The sequence below is a fragment of the Pituophis catenifer genome, unplaced genomic scaffold (assembly GCF_029215685.1).
Source record: "Pituophis catenifer annectens isolate HBS135680 unplaced genomic scaffold, rPitCat1.0.hap2 SCAF_1, whole genome shotgun sequence".
NCBI classification, from domain to species: domain Eukaryota; kingdom Metazoa; phylum Chordata; class Lepidosauria; order Squamata; family Colubridae; genus Pituophis; species Pituophis catenifer.
Window position 1 is genome coordinate 297,485,806 of NW_027256881.1, and position 19,245 is coordinate 297,505,050.

Sequence of the window (19,245 nt, forward strand, 5' to 3'; positions counted from 1 at the left end):
GCAGTTTTTGCCCATTTTTTGGCCTCCTGGGGTGTCTGTGCACCCCATTTTTCACCTCCCCCACCTCCAGCAGCATTCTGCAGACAACAATTGTTGGCTTTACCTTTCAGTTCCAGCCTGCGGGGCTTGTGAAGGTAAGTCCTGCACTTGGCTGAAGGGTGAGCGGGCGATGTGGGCAGGGCAGCCTCGTGGTCCTGCGCGGGCTGGATTAATGGCTTTGGTGGCCCGCATGTGGCCCATGGGCTATAGTTTGAGGACCCATGCTTTAGAACTTCAGAACAGGCCAGAATATTTAAAGTATGGTTTGGAGTTGATGTAATATTTTAATCCATTCTATAACTTGTAAGCATAGTTTCCAATTTCATTCAAACTGGGAAACTATGGGAAGTAGAGGTGTTCTGCTCCAAGCAGAGAATTTATAGGAATTTAAGTCTATACTTCTGAGGGAAATGCCTACATTGGGGAAATCACATGTTATGATATTCACACAATGTGCTAACCTCTAACCTACTTTTGCTTTGACATAATGTGCTGTGTGAATTCAATAAGTCATCATTAAAACAAGCCATGGCATATATGAAACCCACTACTGTCAATCAGTCTTTATCATTAGGAGTTTTCTTCTAATTTTAACTCAAACTTTCTGTTTTTAGCAGTTTCCATCCACTGTTTTATGTGTTTCATCTTCTATATAACAACTGCTAAGATAGCTAAAGAAAATGATCATTTCTCACCTTCTATTCTCCAAGCTAAACATGTCCAACCTTTTCAAAAATTCCTCAAGGAATTGGTTTCTAGATACTTTAACACCCTGGGATGTGACTTCTTGATATTTCTATTTTGCCTACATCCCTCTTAAAGGAACAGAGAAACATATTGCCATCAGAGAAACTTATTTCCAATTTTCTCAATAAAGTCAAGAAGTGAGAGTCTCCCTAGGATCAATACTGTGAGACATCAGTGCTTAAATATAAACTCTATCATTTGCAGTAAAACTTTCTCTGGGATGTCAGTAATCATTATTATGTATTTTAAAAATACACAATGTATTTTTAAAATGTGTTGCTCATTTCTCATTAGAACCATACTCCCGAAATGCACTGCAAAACTACCACAAAACTACCAGCATAATTTACATTGTTGTTGTTAGTTGCGAAGTCGTGTCTGACCCATCGCAACCCCATGGACAATGTTCATCCAGGCCTTCCTGTCCTCTACCATCCTCTGGAGTCCATTTAAGCTCATACCTACTGCTTCAGTGACTCCATCCAGCCATCTCGTTCTCTGTCGTCCCCTTCTTTTACCCTCAGTCGTTCCCAGCATTAGGCTCTTCTCCAGTGAGTCCTTCCTTCTCATTAGGTGGCCAAAGTATTTGAGTTTCATCTTCAGGATCTGGCCTTCTAAAGAGCAGTCAGGGTTGATCTCCTCTAGGACTGACTGGTTTGATCGCCTTGCAGTCCAAGGGACTCACAGGAGTCTTCTCCAGCACCATAGTTCAAAGGCCTCAATTCTTTCATGCTCAGCCTTTCTTATGGTCCAACTTACATTACAGAATATTAAAAACATAAGCTACCAACAAATCAACCTAGAAAGTTATAATATTAAAATATTTTTAATGAGAACTGCAACTGGAAACATAGCAATATATATTCAGTTAAAACAATAAAAATTTTAGCTGGTTTGAGAATTTACAAGGTTTGTAAAAAGAAAGTGGAAATTCCAGAGTTATGCACCAGTACTGAGGATGTCATCTCTCAGATACTCACATAATTAATTACTTTGCTGATGCTCATTCCTCTCCTACTGATGCTACTTACATTGTTTCATTACTTCTCTTTTACAAGAAGTGCTGGCAGTAACTCAAGAACTTACAGTTCATTACTGGATATAATTTTTGAGACCGTTTCCACAGGTTACAAATATAAAGAAATGACTTTACTTAAACATCCACAAGCATGAACTATAGCTGATGCTTTCATAATAGTTTTTTGCAATTGTTTTCAATTTTTGTTTTAGGAAGTATACAACTTAATATGGAGAACATGTAAGCTATAGATTTAAACTTCTCAGATCAGAGCTATATATAAAAATCAGCCCTACCACCTAAACACGATTCAGCACCGAAGAAGAAAAATGTCTGCAATTTTTGTTTTGCATTGCAATGAAACATTTATTCTATCAGGAATTCCAAAATAATTTTCCAATGGTTAATTTGGCTAAAAGTTCACAAACAGTAGAGTACGCTAGCCAAAGTTATATTGAGAAACCACTGCCTTTTTCTCCAAAGTACAAATTGTTCTTGGATTATCTTCTTCCATTGTTTATTTTATATACTGAACATAAATATAATTTTCTCCCTTTTTAAAAATCTTTCCATAAACCTTTCTTACAGATTGTTATAGCACCTACTAGAGAACTCTTAACAGGAATCAGAAAAACCTCTTTTAAATATGCACAAATAAAGTAATAGTATCCAATCTAGTGATATCATCTTTTCCTGAGATAGCTAAATTATATCAACTGCATAATATTCTTACCTCACCACGCACTCCTCCATAGCTGCACCTTTGAAATTCATTTTTTTAAAAAGTTTGGGTGATAAAGTTGAGTGCCACATTATTATGAGAAAGCCTAGAATTGTATGGCAGTGTACAGCTAGAGATAAAGTGAAAAGTAAATTGGCAGCACTTCCTATATGAATTGAAATATATGTAACAGGCAACTGACTTATTTGTTACTTATGAGTCTGGTTACCATGCTTCAATGGTAAAGAGACATGTATTACTTGCAAATTCCTCCAAAATTAAGTTGGCATCTCCAGTTAAAAGAATGTTAGGGGGAAAAGCTAAAAAGAACTCATTCAAGCTATTACATATAATGAATAAATATACACACAGCCTTCAAATCAGTTTTGACTCCTGGTGAATCCTGGACTAGTCTCTAAAAGACTTTCAGAAGTGGTTTGCCTTGCCTCCTTCTTAGAGTTGACAGAGAATGATTGACCTAAAACCAGTTGGTTTTCATGTGTAAGGCAGAACTAGAATTCACAGTCTCCTGGTTTCTAGCCTAGTGCCTTAACCACCACATCAGACTGGATTGTGCCATGTGTCATGTCATGTCATCAGTTAGAGTTAACATTATTGAGTTAAATGGATCAACCACTCTGATAATATTTAAATGTATCCATGTATTATGAATACATGTATTTGTGAAGCATATTAGGACAGTTAATACATTTCTGTTGCTTGAAACAGAATACTATTCAATACCAAAGTTGCCTGTGCATTAGATTTGAACACCTTTCATTCTTAGAAACAATTAATCAACACATGCAGAAGAAAATGACTTAGCTAGTTTTTTTTAAACGTCACAAATCACATTTATCAAATAATGATGAAATTAAAAGAATTAAACTCCCACATCCAAAATGCCTAAATAGCCATCCATTAAGATTGAATTTAGATTAGTTTTTGTCAGGCACGAACAACCAGACTCACAGATGTAGAGTTCCAATTAGCTATTTTATTGTTCTATGCCAATTTCACAGGAATCTGCCCAGATTGGCAGTTTTCACCAGAGAAAGAGTAGATAAGGCCCAAAAGCATTCAAGAGGGGTCAGACCTTACTATCTTATAATGAGTCCAGGCTAATTCTCTGCTTGAGCCCTCCTCCCAACTGCTCTCTCCAATAGCTTTCTTCAATCTGGAGCTATCCAGATTTGTTGGGTTGGCTCCACCGCCCATAATTCCTAATCAATACCAGGGGCAGGAATCATCAGTGATAGATTAAAGATTATAGATAGATGAGTGTGTTTTTATACCATTTTCTGATATTCTGAAGTAACTCAAGTAGATATACCATGGCACCATACCTAGCAAACTGAATTGGCCAAATCTTGTCTAGTTTTACATACTAGACAATGTACAATGTCTAGTACAGTGTACAATGATCATGAATAGAACTTCAGGCTTTCAGTTATTCATTTTTAATCCCAACAATATATACTAATTTTATTTAGGAGACAAAAGATGGGTATTGACTGAAATAGCTTGTGTCAAGCAGAAGCTGTTTTCATCAGGTCTGAAACCTTTTCTGCTTCATTGACGGATTGTTTGATCTTTCTCATGGAAGGTTACAAAAATATTTTTTTATAATTAAAGAGCTAGTAATTCCATTCTGAAACATATAATCTATGGATCTGTGAATACCTTTCAAAGAAAGCACATAACCATGACAACCTCTTGACAATCAGCCATACTTTTTTGCTTAACCTTAAATGTCTTGGCAATTTTTCTTTTAGTTTCTGTCTCATTCAACTGCCTCCCCTATTGGCCAGCTGCACTTCTTACTCAATGCCACATAACCCATAAGCCAGTGATTCACTTCCTTCTCTTATGTAATTTCCACTGAATCATTAGAGAAAAATGGACACCACAAGAATAGCCTAAGTTACAGAAATGAAGAGCCATTGGGTCTTTCCTTTTTCAGTCTCTGAAGTGGTCATTAAATGGCCTGGCAGAACATACAGAGAGCACTCTTCAAGCTGGGGCAAAGAGTTTCTCAACACACACAATTGGAGTTAATTGCACACATAGTCTACCAAATCTATGGCAAATGAAACTGTCTCTCAACGCACTCCCCTACCTTCAAGGCCCCACTTGTCCCTTTGTATTTCAAATGGATACATCTGATTTTGCTTAGAGGGGCAATCCTTTTCCAGACAGTTAAGGATTTGGGACACAAATTTCCCCTTGTGTCTTTTATTCTAGACAGTGGCTGCCCACTAAAGGAAACTCTGACGTTTTTAACAAGGAACTCTTGGCCTTCCTCCTGGAATGGCCTCACATTCTGCTGAGGTTTGAACAGACTACAAGAAGCTGGAACATCTACAAATTTCACAGAAAGTCACACATCAATTCAAGTGGGCAGAATTTCCCCCCCATTTTAATGTTCATATCATCTGTACCCCTAGTTATATGTGATCTTTTACATAAGCCTTAATATTTTCTTCCCTGTGGTCTGCTTTCCTTTTCTAGCTTGCAATTAGAATATTCCACCCTTTAACTAGCACCTTCTGTTGCTGAAATTGGATTCTGACAGACATACTCCTAACTTTACTAAATAAATTTGCATAAGAAATAGCAAAACACATGTTTGGATAAGTGTTCAGACAGATGGTCTTCAGGGATATCTTCTGATTTATCCTTTCCCACTTCTAGGAATGGAGAGAATTCTAATACTATAGCTATATATTATATATTCTCCCTTCCCTAAGAAAAGTACTGAATCACTACTATGATTGTAAGATTATAGAGAATTTAAGAAGTATCCACCACTATCAAGCAGTTATAAAAATCTATGCATCTTCTTGTCACATAGGCTACTCTGCTAAGTCTGTAACCACTAAACCAACTAGTCTCTTATATCTCTTGAATGAGAAAAAGAGATGCAATAATTTTGAAGGTCTATGGAAATTCTCAGTCATCCAGATCATGGTTGTCCCAAAGGTGCTTTTTCAAGAGGCAACTGGATTTTCTGGTTTTTCTTTGAAGACATTTCACTTCTCATCCAAGAAGCTTCTTCCGCTCTGACTGGATGGTGGGGAATGGAAGGATTTATACTTCTTGCAGACAGCTGGTCATTTGTAGAGCTGCTAAAAGAATGCAAATGACCAGCTGTCTACAAAGAGTATAAATCCTTCCATTCCCCACCATCCAGTCAGAGCTGAAGAAGCTTCTTAGATGAGAAACAAAACGTCTTCAAAGAAAATCCAGAAAATCCAGTTGCCTCTTGAAAAAGCACCTTTGGGACATTAATTTTGAACCTTGATTTCAATATAAATAGGGTTCAGTTTTGCTACAAAGCAAACAACTGAAATTCTTTAATAACTATTGTACAATATGTCTACTTATCTGAGGGTTTGTGGCCTTGGAATATGATCTGATCTCATTTCATTTAAATTAGCAAAGTTACACTCTCGATATCTATCCTCAGCTGCAGTTACATCACACTCTCAGTAATTTAATAATCTCCAGCTAGGATCCATTTAGCTTCTGAGGGATGATAGATGCAAAATAGGAATTAAGAATTTTATTTTTCTCATTATCCACCATTGTCACTTTACTGATTACTTTTTGATCTGCAAGCAACAGATATAAATGATGTTTTATACATGAAAGGCTGTGCAAAATTGTTTGTAAACTTATATACTTTGCAAGTCCAACCAGAAACCACAAAAGCATTTAACTATCCATCTTTTTAAATGTAATATTATGGCTTATTGTATTAAACATTTCTTAATTGTTAAGATATGCTGCTGAGACAGTAAATGGGTGATTAAAAATGGTTGACTTTAGCATAAATAATATTTTTAAATGAAGAATTAATAATAGTAATAATTCATATAGAAAGAGATCTTTATATTATACTGAATGTTTTCTAATCATATCTTGCTTCATGTAATGTGTGGAGAAGTTTTTTGAAGGATATTGTTACAGTATGCAAAAATTGAGTTGTTAATCTTTATTGTGTCATTTAGGATTAAAAATTTATCTGGAATTGAATCTAAATCCTATCACTGTGAGAGAGAAATGTGATTGCATGAGGCTATTCAAGATATTAACAATGATTAATGGCAAAATATCTGCATATGTAAAATGGGTAATCATGCCTTGTAATGAGTTTTTGCAAGGGAAAATCATGAAGTTGGGTCACATAATTGCAGGATGTTTAAGCTATAAAATCCTAATCAAATAAGTGGGGCGTTGAAAGTAAAATGACTGAGCAAAGGTCAACTGTAGTTTTGAAACATATATTGACCAAGTAAATAAACAAGAACAGAAATAAGCAGAAACTCTGGTAGCAAAAGTATAATATAACAAATCACCAGTTCCTAATAGTATTCACCCAAGAGCTTAAAAGCAAAAATATAGAATTGCTGACCTTATGGTATATGTAATTTATTCTTCAAATCAGACTCGGTGATAGAAGATTGGAAAATAACCAACATGACACCAATTTTAAAAAAGGACCCAATGGGAAATTATAGGTAGGCTGGCTTGATATTTTTTTGGGACATATTTGTGAGAACAGAGGAAAAAAATAAGAAATATATAAAGTAACAAATGTTGTTGAAGGAAAAATCAGCATGGATTTTGTACAGGTAAACCCTACTGACAAATCTTTTTTTGAGAAACGCACAAATGAAACATGACATATATGAACTTTCAGAAAAGAATTCATTGAGTTCATGAAAGAGGTTGAGTAAATTTAGCAGTCATGGAATAAGAGGGAACTGTCCTTTAAAAACACAGAATGCAGAGGAAAATAAATGGATAATTTTCTCCATGAAGAATATAAGAACTGGAGTCGCTGAAGGATCTTTTGGGGGATCTATGCTTTTTAACTTGCTAATAAATGACCTTGATTTAGGAAAACATAATGAGATAGACACAATTTGTGGATTATACCAAACATTCGGCATGATGAAAATCAAAAGGATCGCCTTAAAATGGGCAAATGTCACCCAAAACACATGTTGTTCAGTGCTGGCACTAATCCTCAAATTCTCCCTAAAAATGGTGTGAATATGATCAATAAGGTTATTTTTGCCATTTCTTTAGGCCATTCTCTCATCTCATCCTTATCCAACAGATAAAGCAGTTTAAAGTTGTTCCAGATTCAAAGCAGACTTTTCCTCTTCTCCCAATATCATAGATACAGTCTACCATGCTTCATGATGGATATGGCTGAGGATGCAGTCAATGTGAGAGAATCCAATACCTACAGGTTACTTTAGGCTGCTTCAGATGTGCCTCCTTCCATTCAGCTATATATAATCCTCAGCTTATGACCACAAGTGAGCCCCAAATTCCCATTGCTAAGCAAGGTAGCTAAGTGAGTTTTGCCCCATTTTGCAACCATTTTTACACAACTATTAAGTGAATCATGCAGTTGACTTTGCTTGTCAGAAGCAAACTGGAAAGGTTACAAATGATGAACAGATGAGCCTAGGACAGTCATAAAAACATGCCAGTTGCCAAGTGTCCAACTTTTGATTGTGTGACCGTGACGATGCACAAGGGTCATAAACGTGACAATCATAAGTCACTTTTTTCAGTGCCATTGTAACTTCAAAAGATCTCTAAACAAATGGTTGTAAATCAAGGACTAGTGTATTAAACTATGTGTATCAGGATAGCCCAGACCCTTGGTCTTGACAAAAGTGGCTGTCTGAATAATGCTTGATCTGCACTTTCCAAAGTGCTTGTCAAGACCATATGTCTATTTTTTATATATCCAGATGTAGCACTGTTTTGAAAGAATGTTAGACTTACTACATTTAAAAATGTATATTTAAAGCTATACTGGAGAGGTAATGGGATTGAATGATTGGCACTTTTCCCTGCAGTTTTTTTTTTGAAGGACACAGTCATAAAAGCACTATTAAACCAAGTTTTAAAATCTTTTTGCCCAAACATGGAATGGGGTTGAAAGAAAAAGAACATGTGAACTAAGAGCTGTAGTTTATATATTTACTACTGACAATTTCTGATTAACCATTCAGTTTTAAACTTTACTCATGTCATAAAACATACATCTATTTCCCCCCCCAATAATAACAGCAATACCAAAATATCCTCATATTTTAGCAATTATTATTTACTTCCTTCCAGTGACTGTAAATTCACTGTGCAGCTGTCATGAGTCACTGAAAGCTCTCATCTTTGACTGAGACCTAGGGAATGATAGTAGTCCATTTTATGCATGACTGCTTCTTTACTGTTTAGAATAAAAATGAAGAAAAAAATGCAGAAAAAGAATCAAGAAAAAAATTAGCGGCAGGTTTGAGGTAGTGGATTTTCTAAGATCGTAATAGCAACACAGCTTTACTATCAATCCAATTTACATGTCTTAGGCAGACAGATTTCAAGAGGGATCTGTTAGTCCATGATTCTTTAGAGCTGGTGAGTATGTGCAGATGCATCTTTCTTGTTCTCCACATTTGTTCTAGAATGGAGCCAGCTGTCCTTCCACTACGCCACTGTTAAACTTACAAAAAGGGAATAATTGCTATGGCATATAACTGGAATAACTTACCCAGCTGGAAGCTTTTGTATGGTAGGTAGCTGTGGCTCTCTTTTTTCTGCATTGTTTATTCTTTTTGGAAGGGCACCTGCCGGAGGCTGAAAGGCACTTGCAAGGCCAGGAGGATGATATTCTTCTTCTGGAATCACCTCTTCGCACCTGGATCCTCTGAAGCCTGAGCGGCAAATGCAAAGCTGGGGACGGCTACAGGATCCTTTATTCTGGCATGGAGGGTCACATACAGCTAAGGAAATAAGGAGAAGAATGAATAGAAACAGACATCCACATCGTAATATGTCTGCATCACCCATACGTAGCACTTATTTATCTGCTTCCATGAGGTAAAACAATGCAGTAAAGGTAAAGGTTCCCCTCACACATATGTGCTAGTTGTTCCCAACTCTAGGGGGCGGTGCTCATCTCCGTTTCAAAACTGAAAGGCTAAGACGTCTGTGTGGTCATGTGGCCTGCTTGACTAAATGCCAAAGGCACACGGAACGCTATTACCTTCCCACCAAAGGTGGTCCCTATCTTTCTACTTGCATTTTCTACATGGTTTCGAACTGCTAGGTTGGTAGAACCTGGGACAAGTAACAGGGGGCTCACCCCGTTACGCGGCACTAGGGATTCAAACCGCTGACCTTTCAATCGACAAGCTCAGCGTCCTAGTCACTGAGCCACCACGTCCCCTAAACAATGCAGACAACCTACAAAAAAGTTAGTACTTTTTCAAAATCTGACTGCACAAATATTGCAAATAATATTGCATTTGTAACAGAAGACAATCCCTTTAGATTAATCCCACTTTAAGAAACTTAAAGTGGGATTTTGTATTGATTTTGTATTGAGATAATCTGTGTTTACGTATTTCACAGAAATAATTTTCTTCTTTGTTTACAATAAACTTTGGCTACTGTTCCATTCAAAGAAGGCCATTTGTCCCAGATTTAACAATTCAATATAAACATTTAATATGAAATGTCAAAACCTTTTATGACAGAGATTCCAAAAGTCATTTCAAGAATTTGCATACTCAATTCCTACTGAAGTAGGTAATATTTACATTTTAAGATTTAAGCATCCTTAGTTTAAAAGATTTAGCCTTTCTTTTACCTGACATCTAAGTGAACCAAGAAGAAACTTGGGATATAACCAGTGGAAACAAGTTAGACATATAAATGATTAGCTACTTGTTTAACTAAAGATTTAAAAGGCAAAGAGTTTCTTGGTCTTTAGGCTCTGCTAAAATTTACCATCTGTTTAGAAAAGACTTTTGTAGGATTTTAAAAACACTCTTTTAATTAACTCAGGCAAACAGCACCCTGCATTTGAAATATCATTAACGCAGGGTGAATAGTTAGAAGCTCACATCTGAAATAGCATTTGTACTATTCCCAGAAATATTTCTCAAATGAGAGAAAGAGGCTGCTGTTTCTGGCCTTGTCTGTTGTTTATAAGCACTGTTCTACTTCTGGGACAGTGAGACAATCCTTCACCTTTTATTAAAGAACACTGAGTCAGTTTTCTGGAACAATCACATTAGCAAGACAAAAGATGGCTTTTAGTAAATAATGTACAATTTTGTTGTCATTGAACAGCTGAGAATGTCCAAATTTCCATTTGTCTTTTTGGCACCATTAGTAGGTCATATTTCATAACATAAAGTACTATATCTAAAGCACACTGGGGAGCAATGTCTAATAAATTGGAAATTTTGACTTCTAGTTCTGGAAGTACAACTTCTGAGTAATATTTCAGAATTGGGGGTGGAGAGCAGATATATTCACAACAAACACTGAAGTCTTCAAAATACCTTTGAAGGTATTTTGGTATGAACCACTCTGTGTAACCATTCTTTTATTAGGCAGGTCAATGGTTAAGACATCCAAGATGATCAATGTTTCATCAAAATGGAATTGGGAGATAGTCTCCTGAACAATATGTTGCCTGGCAGCTTTGAGTAGTGATATCAATGACTCTGCCTCACAGATTTTTTTAAAAATCCAAGCAAAAGGTAGCATGACTAGTATTATGACAGATCAGTCATTGCTTTTTAACAAAAAACAGGTCAGTAGCCACAATCTGCAACTGGTCTGCTTTCAACCAATACATAGCAGCTAAAAATCCAAAACAAATGAACTGGCCTGTGGGGTTTTTTTTTTTCCTTTGTCAATAAGCAAAGAACATTACTATAAGCATTATAGTAAGGTCACTATACAAGCCCCACCTTACAATCATTGTGACACTGGCAAGTAAAGGAAGGGCTCGTTCAGTAATATCATTACATGGTGAATTTTTTTAATATATTACATTTTTAGGCTGTCCAATTCTATAACAACTTTAGACAGTGTACAGTACAAAAATAGAATCATTGCAAACAAAGTGCAAAAAAGGGCACAGCCATTTGGGAAATAAAAATACCACTTTTTCTAAAAATAATTAGGCAATCCATGACCCATTGGGTCATTTATCTTTCCACATAAAATATAGGTATGCACCATTTCCCCCAGCCAGTCCTACCTCACCAGTAGACATCCCAGCCCCTCCTTCCACATATAAGCTTGCCCTCCCTCTCTTTGGGAGAGCCCTGCTGAATCCTTTTCCTCTTCCTCGGCTGGCCAGAGGAAGAGGCCTGTCACTTTGCTGGGGGAGGGAAAACAAAGGAAACCAAGGAAAACTGCACCCACACTCCCCAACTTGTTATGTCAGGGGTCCCCTCCCTCCAGGGAGGAAGTGGTAGCCAGCCTACCTCGCCAACAGGTCCCTTGTCCTTTCATAAAAGGACCATCACTGTTAAGAAATTTCAAAAATTTTGGGCTCAGTTCCAATGCAACCACTGGTTGCCAATCAAGTCTTGCCAGCAACCAATTGGTGAAGAGCCAAAGGGAGGCAGGAAAGGCACAGATATACCCCTTGTATCAATCTACAAGTTTCTGGGAAGCATAGCTAGAAGGCATTGTGGTACTGAAGCAGCCACAATCTTCCCAAATTTCATTCTGACAGGAGTCGTGGGTCCTGACATTTTGTTAGCCCACCAATTTGAATTTCTATGGTTCAATAATTGTTGCCCTATCTTTTCCAATTTCTCCCAATTGAAGATTACAAACAGACACAAGAGTTTTAATAGTATATAGATACAACCCACAGCAGCCACCCTAAATTTCCATAACTTGTCCCACTTTGCTGCAGACACTCCTGGAGAGAGAGAAGATAGGAATACAAAAAATAGCTCTTGATTTGAAAGGCAATGGGAAGGGGAGGAAGTTAAAATTCCATTTAGATTTAACTGAAATTGGAAGGCCAGCAAGAGAGGCAGGCTAACTACATTGGGAGTTTCTGTTTTTCTGGGTAGAAATATCCTGGGCTTTTCATAGAATTACCAGATATCTGAACAGGCAAAGGAGAACATTGACAATTTGATGGCAGGAAGGACATATTGGGGTTTGTTTGTTTTTTGGCATCCATGACAAATTGCAGAAAACATTTATTTAGGTCTACATGTATATGAAATTACTTTTTCCAAGATCAGAAACACTGGTTTTTTTTATTAGCTATTTTTTTCCAACAAATCTTTACTTTCAAGAACATAGGTTATGATTACATTGAATTGATGATGATGTTTTTAAATTCCACCATAGAAATGTGAGTCATGTGATGTTTTATGATTACAGTGATCATAGATGTGAAGGGGCTGGATTGAAGCCAATTACTGGAATTAAGAAATAAATTAAATAATGCAATTCTTGGCTGTCGAGTTTGTCAATAGACGAGGGAAACAAAGATACAATTTACAAGGTTACAATACAGAAAAATTTGAATGACTACTTTTGTGAAAACAATCCAAAAGAAAAAGAAAAGACACTCAAAAAAGCCAGACAATAGTTGATTTTTATGACTATGCTTGTTGGACAGAAGATATGAGGACAAAAGAAAGCATGTTCTTTCATCAGATGTCTGGTAATCCTAGCTTTTCAAACCTCCAACACATATAATTTGAATTTGTGGATGATAGCTTGAATTTAAGAAAAGAATCAGATAAAAGTTTATCTGGTCAGTCTTAAAAACTCATTCCCATACTCTTCCATCTCGAGAAAACAGAATCTACCTGAACCATTTGGGAAAGTGGAGTACCTAAATATTTTATCAGGATTTTTTCAGCGGATTTAGACAAAATTCTCCAAGTTATAGGTGGTTATGTTGGGGGAAAAGACTTAAGATGTCCCAGAGTGCATTACCAAAGTACGTTCCCTTTATCACTGTTTGATAAAGGGAACGTACTGCATACAGACTGAGGAACTTGAGGCAGTTTCCGGCAACAAAAGTTCTTCCTAAATTTTAAAAACTCTTATTCAAATATTTTATTTTACTGCTGAACTTCATTTACAGATGTTACACCAGGAAATCTCACCCAGCATTAAAAGAATTGGTTTTGGTAGAGTGGTTTGATGACATTTTAATGCATACATAACTGAGAAATACAATATGTCACATTCTTCCTTGAACAGTGGGGTTTTCCACATAATCAAGTCTTTTTGTAGAAAACACACTGGAGAGCTATCTCTGCAAGGATTCTTTTATCTGAAAATTTACAGATTGAGAAGGTAGTTGACAGATTTATAATAAGACTAACACTCCCCTCCCCAAATCATTTATATTATCCAAAATCTCTTTGAAACTTTGACAGTCAAATCCAAACTGTCATTTTCAAACCTTGCTCCTGCTTTTCTAGAATGTTGACTATTAGCATTTTAAGATAATTTAAATATTTAATTTTTATTTGAATTATAGAAAAATTGAAATTAAAAAAGTTGGTTGTTTTTGTTTTATATATGTTTGATGCATTTTTTGTCACATTTTAGCTTGTCCAGTTATTCCCCTCCCCCTTTCCCCTTTATGTTAGTTTGCATTTTAATATTTGTTTATGAAATATAATGAAATATTTGTAAAAATACTTTTCTTGTTCCTGCTTTCCACATTTGGGCAAGTCAACTGCATAGAATATTGGCCCATCCAGAGCAGGAACTGACCAAGTAAAGCAGCAGAACAGAAACATCTAAATTAGCAAATAATTTATAAATCAAGTCCTTGATTATATTTCACAGTCACTCTCTCAGAATGCAGTTGTCAGTTTGGAAGCCATATTAGGCCGGAAGCTTCAATGCTGCCACCTTCTCATGTGTGGGAAAGTAGGAGGGGGGATTAAGGAGAGGGGTTGTTAGTAGACATAATAGCATTCTTCCTGTCAGTCAAGGTCAGGGCGATCCAGCATCTGGAGAAGGAATGGTCAGGGGGCTGGGTAGAGATGGAACGGACATTGATTGGAGCATGTGATCGACTAGGAAGTGAGAAGATGGTTTTGGGGGTTTTGACTTACTGAAGGAAAACCCGGGCTTTTCAGATTCGGGTTTTCCCAGATGTGCCAGTTTACCTATTCTAGTAAAGAGAACTTTGGAAAATGCTTGCTTCCGCATCTTTACTCGGAGTTGGGGTTTTCTGGAACTCTGACAGCAGTTTCCTCATTTTTCCTCCTGCTTGTGATGTTTCAGTGGCAAAAAATCATTAAAGGTAGTCCTCAACTTGTAGCAACTGTCTTGCTCAGCCACAGAAATTTTGGGCTCAATTGTGGTTTAAAGTCAAGGACTGCCTGTATAGTGAATTCTGAAATAGCATTTCATTTTTAAAAAATAATTAATTTTGCTTAGAAAACAAATCAAACTACAGATATAGGATGAGGAAAAGGATATATGACTTCGCAATAGATTAAGAAAATACAAAGTAAAACAATAACAGAAAGCAAAAGACAGTAGTTAAAATTTAAAAATATGACAGTAGAATTAACAGACTTATTAAAAATATCTAAGAACAAATCAAGACTCCAACAATTATTGTATATACTGAGGTAAACAAAAATAATTCAGGTAGTTCTCGATAAACAAAATGAAGACCAGAAATTCAGTTGTTAAGCAAAGTAGTTGTTAAGCAAGACATCATGTGACCACTTTGTTCAATGTCTGCAATCCCAGCATTCCCAATAGACCCAGGAGGCCTCATCCTGTTCCCTCACCAGGCCTAGGAGGCTTTGGTATGCTAGCGTGCAATTTGGAAAAAGAAACTTATGAAGCACCAAGAGAATGGGGCCTGGTTTTAAGATGACCCCAGTAAAAAGGCTGTGCCTTGCATAGGATGGATGCACCAGTTAATAGCTGGAGAAAAATGCTGAAGGTAAGAGGGGTGCTTAGAAAAATCAGAAATAAGCAACCATTTAGAAACTCTAGCTCATACCATGCTTTCTTCTGCTACTTATATCTTAGCTACTTTTATCCTCTCTTCTTTTTTTTATCTTCTCTTTTATAAATCTATTTCCTGAAGTCATGTGTTGAGAGAACTACCTGTAACAGGGATCAGCTAATCAGCTAGTAACCATTTTCTGAAATTATTTCATAAGAACCTATACACCAAGCTCCCATATCTACTTTAATATTGATGATAAGGAGCTGTGTCCATTTTCCCCATATATGTAATCTTCAATTATCCTCTGACAGCTCTGTTGTCATTTGAAGCAGTTGTTAAGTGAGAAATCATGACCGTTACTGTGCTTTCCCTTCCCCCCTCCCCTTCCCTTTGGAATACTCCCAAGGGGGCAGGGCAATAGCAATAGCACTTAGACTTATATACCGCTTCACAGTGCTTTACAGCCCTCTCTAAGTGGTTTACAGAGTCAGCCTATTGCCCCGAACAATCTGGATCCTCATTTTACCAACCTCAGAAGGATGGAAGGCTGAGTCAACCTCGAGCCAGTGAGAATCAAATTGTTGAACTGCTGGCAGCCAGCAATCAGCAGAATTAGCCTCAATATTGCATTTTAACCACCGTGCCATTATGGATCTATATATTGAGCACCTGCTGGTGTTCCTGCCTGTAACTGACAGAACTAATCAGTTTCATACTTTCCTTTTCCTTTGCCTCTTAACCACTCCTCTACTGGTTGGAAGGCTCACCAGGGTACTGGGATAATTAGCAAGAAGAGAATTAATGTTTGTATTTACATTAATTGGAAAGGAAAGGATTACAAGAGAATAAACAGCCATACAATGGCATACAAAAGGAATTTGGAGGCACCAGCAGCCCAAAATGCATTACAAAACAGCTTGGTTATTTCCCATTGCGTGCCTGCTTGGTGTCTTTTAATTCTTTTCCCTCCAATATCTCTGCTCTGTGAGGGGAGGGGAGGAAAAAACAAGTCAGGCATAGGAGAGTTTGCCTACAGAGATTGGTTGAGGTTTTATTTCTCCCCCCCAATTAATTTAAGCAATTTTTCTGTTTTATGTGGGGGAGTAGGAAGGGGGAGGGGAAAAAGTTTCAGCCATGAGTATTCATGGCTCATTCATGTGGTTCTGGACATAAAACTACAAAGTTTCCAAATAGTGTTTACTGCCAGCAACCAAGTAAGCCAAAATCAGGAAGAACTGCTAATAATCTTTTCATTTCTTACCAAGAGGATGAATCACAGCAACAGAGTTATAACACTGAGAAAAAAATAGCTGGAAAATTGCCTTTTCTATTTTCCTAGCCCAAAAAAACAACAACGACCCCAAGAAGTCAACTATAAGTCCTGGGAGTCCTTGACTGAACTTATATATCTTTTAATGGTGATTTTTCTCAACCCACTGAAATAGTATGAATCTTGCAATGGATCTTCCCAATTGGTCTAATATACCATCAAAGCAGAAGTTTTCAGATTTTGTTGGTTCAATTCATTGCCCACCTTTCAAGCACTCAAGATCTCCAAGTATTTATCCATAATAAGACCACTATACCTTAATGATCATCCCTGACATATAGTTTACATAGAGGGATAGAAGTACTAAGTACAAGATATACAGCTTATATGGCAAGAAATCCCAACAGATTTCTATCCCTCAGTAGAATTCCTGGGGAACCCACAGCAATTTAGAAAGAGCTGCCTGTACTTATTCCCCATTTCCTGAACTCACAGGCTTCATTCACTCTTTCCTTGGTACTTGAAGGAAAGGACAGAGCCCAGTTTAACACATGACTGCCTCACTCCCATTCCAAAACTCCTATATAAAAAAGATTCTGGACATCAACTGTCTTCAGGGACCCTTCAGTCCAGTGGTGAAATTCATTTTTTTTTACTACCGATTCTGTGGGCGTGGCTTGGTGGGCATAGTGTGGCTTGGTGGGCATGGCAGGGAAAGGATACTGCAAAATCTCCATTTCCATCCCACTCCAGGGGAAAGATACTGCAAAATCTCCATTCCCACCCCACTCTGGGCACAGTCAGAGGTGGTATTTGCCGGTTCTCCGAACTACTCAAAATTTCCACTACCGGTTCTCCGAACTACTCAAAATTTCCACTACCAGTTCTCCAGAACCTGTCAGAACCTGCTGGATTTCACCCCTGCTTCAGTTTGATCCCATCAGGAGACATCAACTGCTGCTTTTATCAGCTCCTGCCAGAACCATTAGCACAGCATATTCACATGGACAATTGCACTCACTGCTATCCTTTTCTCTCAAGAATTACTGAAACAGAGGGACCCCAGGGAGTTTGATTATTTAAAAGGTAAGCCGTATGTGTTAGACAAATATTATACAGGAAGACATATTTGGCAATGCTGTAAATGCATCACGTATTTAGTTTGTATCAACAAGGATTATTTTGGAATGAGGCTTTCAAATAATTTTCTGGTTTCATTACCCACTGCTATAAGTCATTAGTGAGGCAATGTTAGATTCTTTCATTTTCCATTCAATTTCATTTTCACATTAGTTGAAGCATTTGCTTTTTTGAAGGTCAAGTGAAAATTTATCTACAAACCATTATAACTCTATAGATATTTTGCACAAACAACTTTCCCGTATATGCCATAGTATATTTTGTACATTTATTTCCTCCAGATACATGTATATTTCTGTATGCACTATTTGTTCAAAGAACCATGCCACAATTTCACTTCAGTTCCTATACATTTGAAAAATAGAAGTTTCCATAAAATTACAATATTCTCTCTGTTCCTTAAGCAGCATGCCAGGCACTGTCCTGGTGGGAAATCTCAAACCTTAATAGCTAATTATAAAGGATCAATCAATAACAATTTCCAATCTGACTATAGTTCTCCTAATCCCCTGTACTGCCTATAACTTGTTTTTATTTATTTATTTATTTATTTATTTATTTATTTATTTATTTATTATTCAAATTTCTATACCGCCCTTCTCCTTTCGGACTCAGGGCGGTGAACAGCCAAAATAAAACATTTATATATAAAGTACGATTAAAAATAGATTTAAAATAATTAAATTTGGCCCATAGTTTAAAATTTATCAATTTAAAATCCATATCAAAATTTAAAATCAACCATAAAATCATAAAATCAAGAGAGACCGGCTAACTGAAAGAGATGAGTTTTTAGGGCCCGACGAAAAGTCCGGAGGTCGGAGATCACTCGTATCTCTGGAGGTAGATTGTTCCAAAGGGTAGGTGCCACCACAGAGAAGGCTCTCCTCCTGGGGGTCGCCAGCCGGCATTGTCTAGCCGACGGCACCCTGAGGAGGCCCTCTCTGTGGGAGCGAACTGGCCGGTGGGAGGCTATTGGTGGCAGAAGGTGGTCCCGTAAGTACCTCGGCCCTAAGCCATGGAGCGCTTTAAAGGTGATCACCAACACCTTGAAGCGCACCCGGAAGTCCACCGGAAGCCAATCTCCTGAGAATAACATTTAGGAGCAGCCTTGCCAGGGAGGATAAGAGCCCATTCTCCCACCTTCCCCTGGACATGTTGTTAATTTTTTTTTTAAATTTGATTTATATGCCGCCCTTCTCCGGAGACTCAGGGCCGCTTACAATGCGTTAAGCAATAGCCTTCATACTTTTGTATATTTATACAAAGTCAGCTTATTGCCCCCACAAACTGGGTCCTCATTTAACCTACCTTAGAAAGGATGGAAGGCTGAGTCAACCTTGAGCCTGGTGAGAGTCGAACTTACAGTAATTGCAGACAGCTGGTGTTAATCACAATGATTTTAGTCTGCTGAGCTACCAGGCCCGTTGGTTCTTGCAGTCCTACTTGTAAAAGGTGGAATTGACAATTCTCTGGCATAAGCATTGGCACATCCAGGTTAACAACAGGACTGGAGC

The 19,245-nt window shown here is 37.4% G+C and overlaps 1 protein-coding gene across 1 annotated transcript in view; it reads right to left on the reverse strand.

Moving 5' to 3' along the window:
* Positions 1–19,245, reverse strand: part of LTBP2 (latent transforming growth factor beta binding protein 2) — a 104,669-nt gene that overhangs the window by 74,605 nt on the left and 10,819 nt on the right. Inside the window, exon 3 of the mRNA XM_070931410.1 lies at positions 9,100–9,331. Coding sequence (XP_070787511.1) covers positions 9,100–9,331 — 232 coding nt within the window. The remainder of the gene's footprint in view (positions 1–9,099; positions 9,332–19,245) is intronic.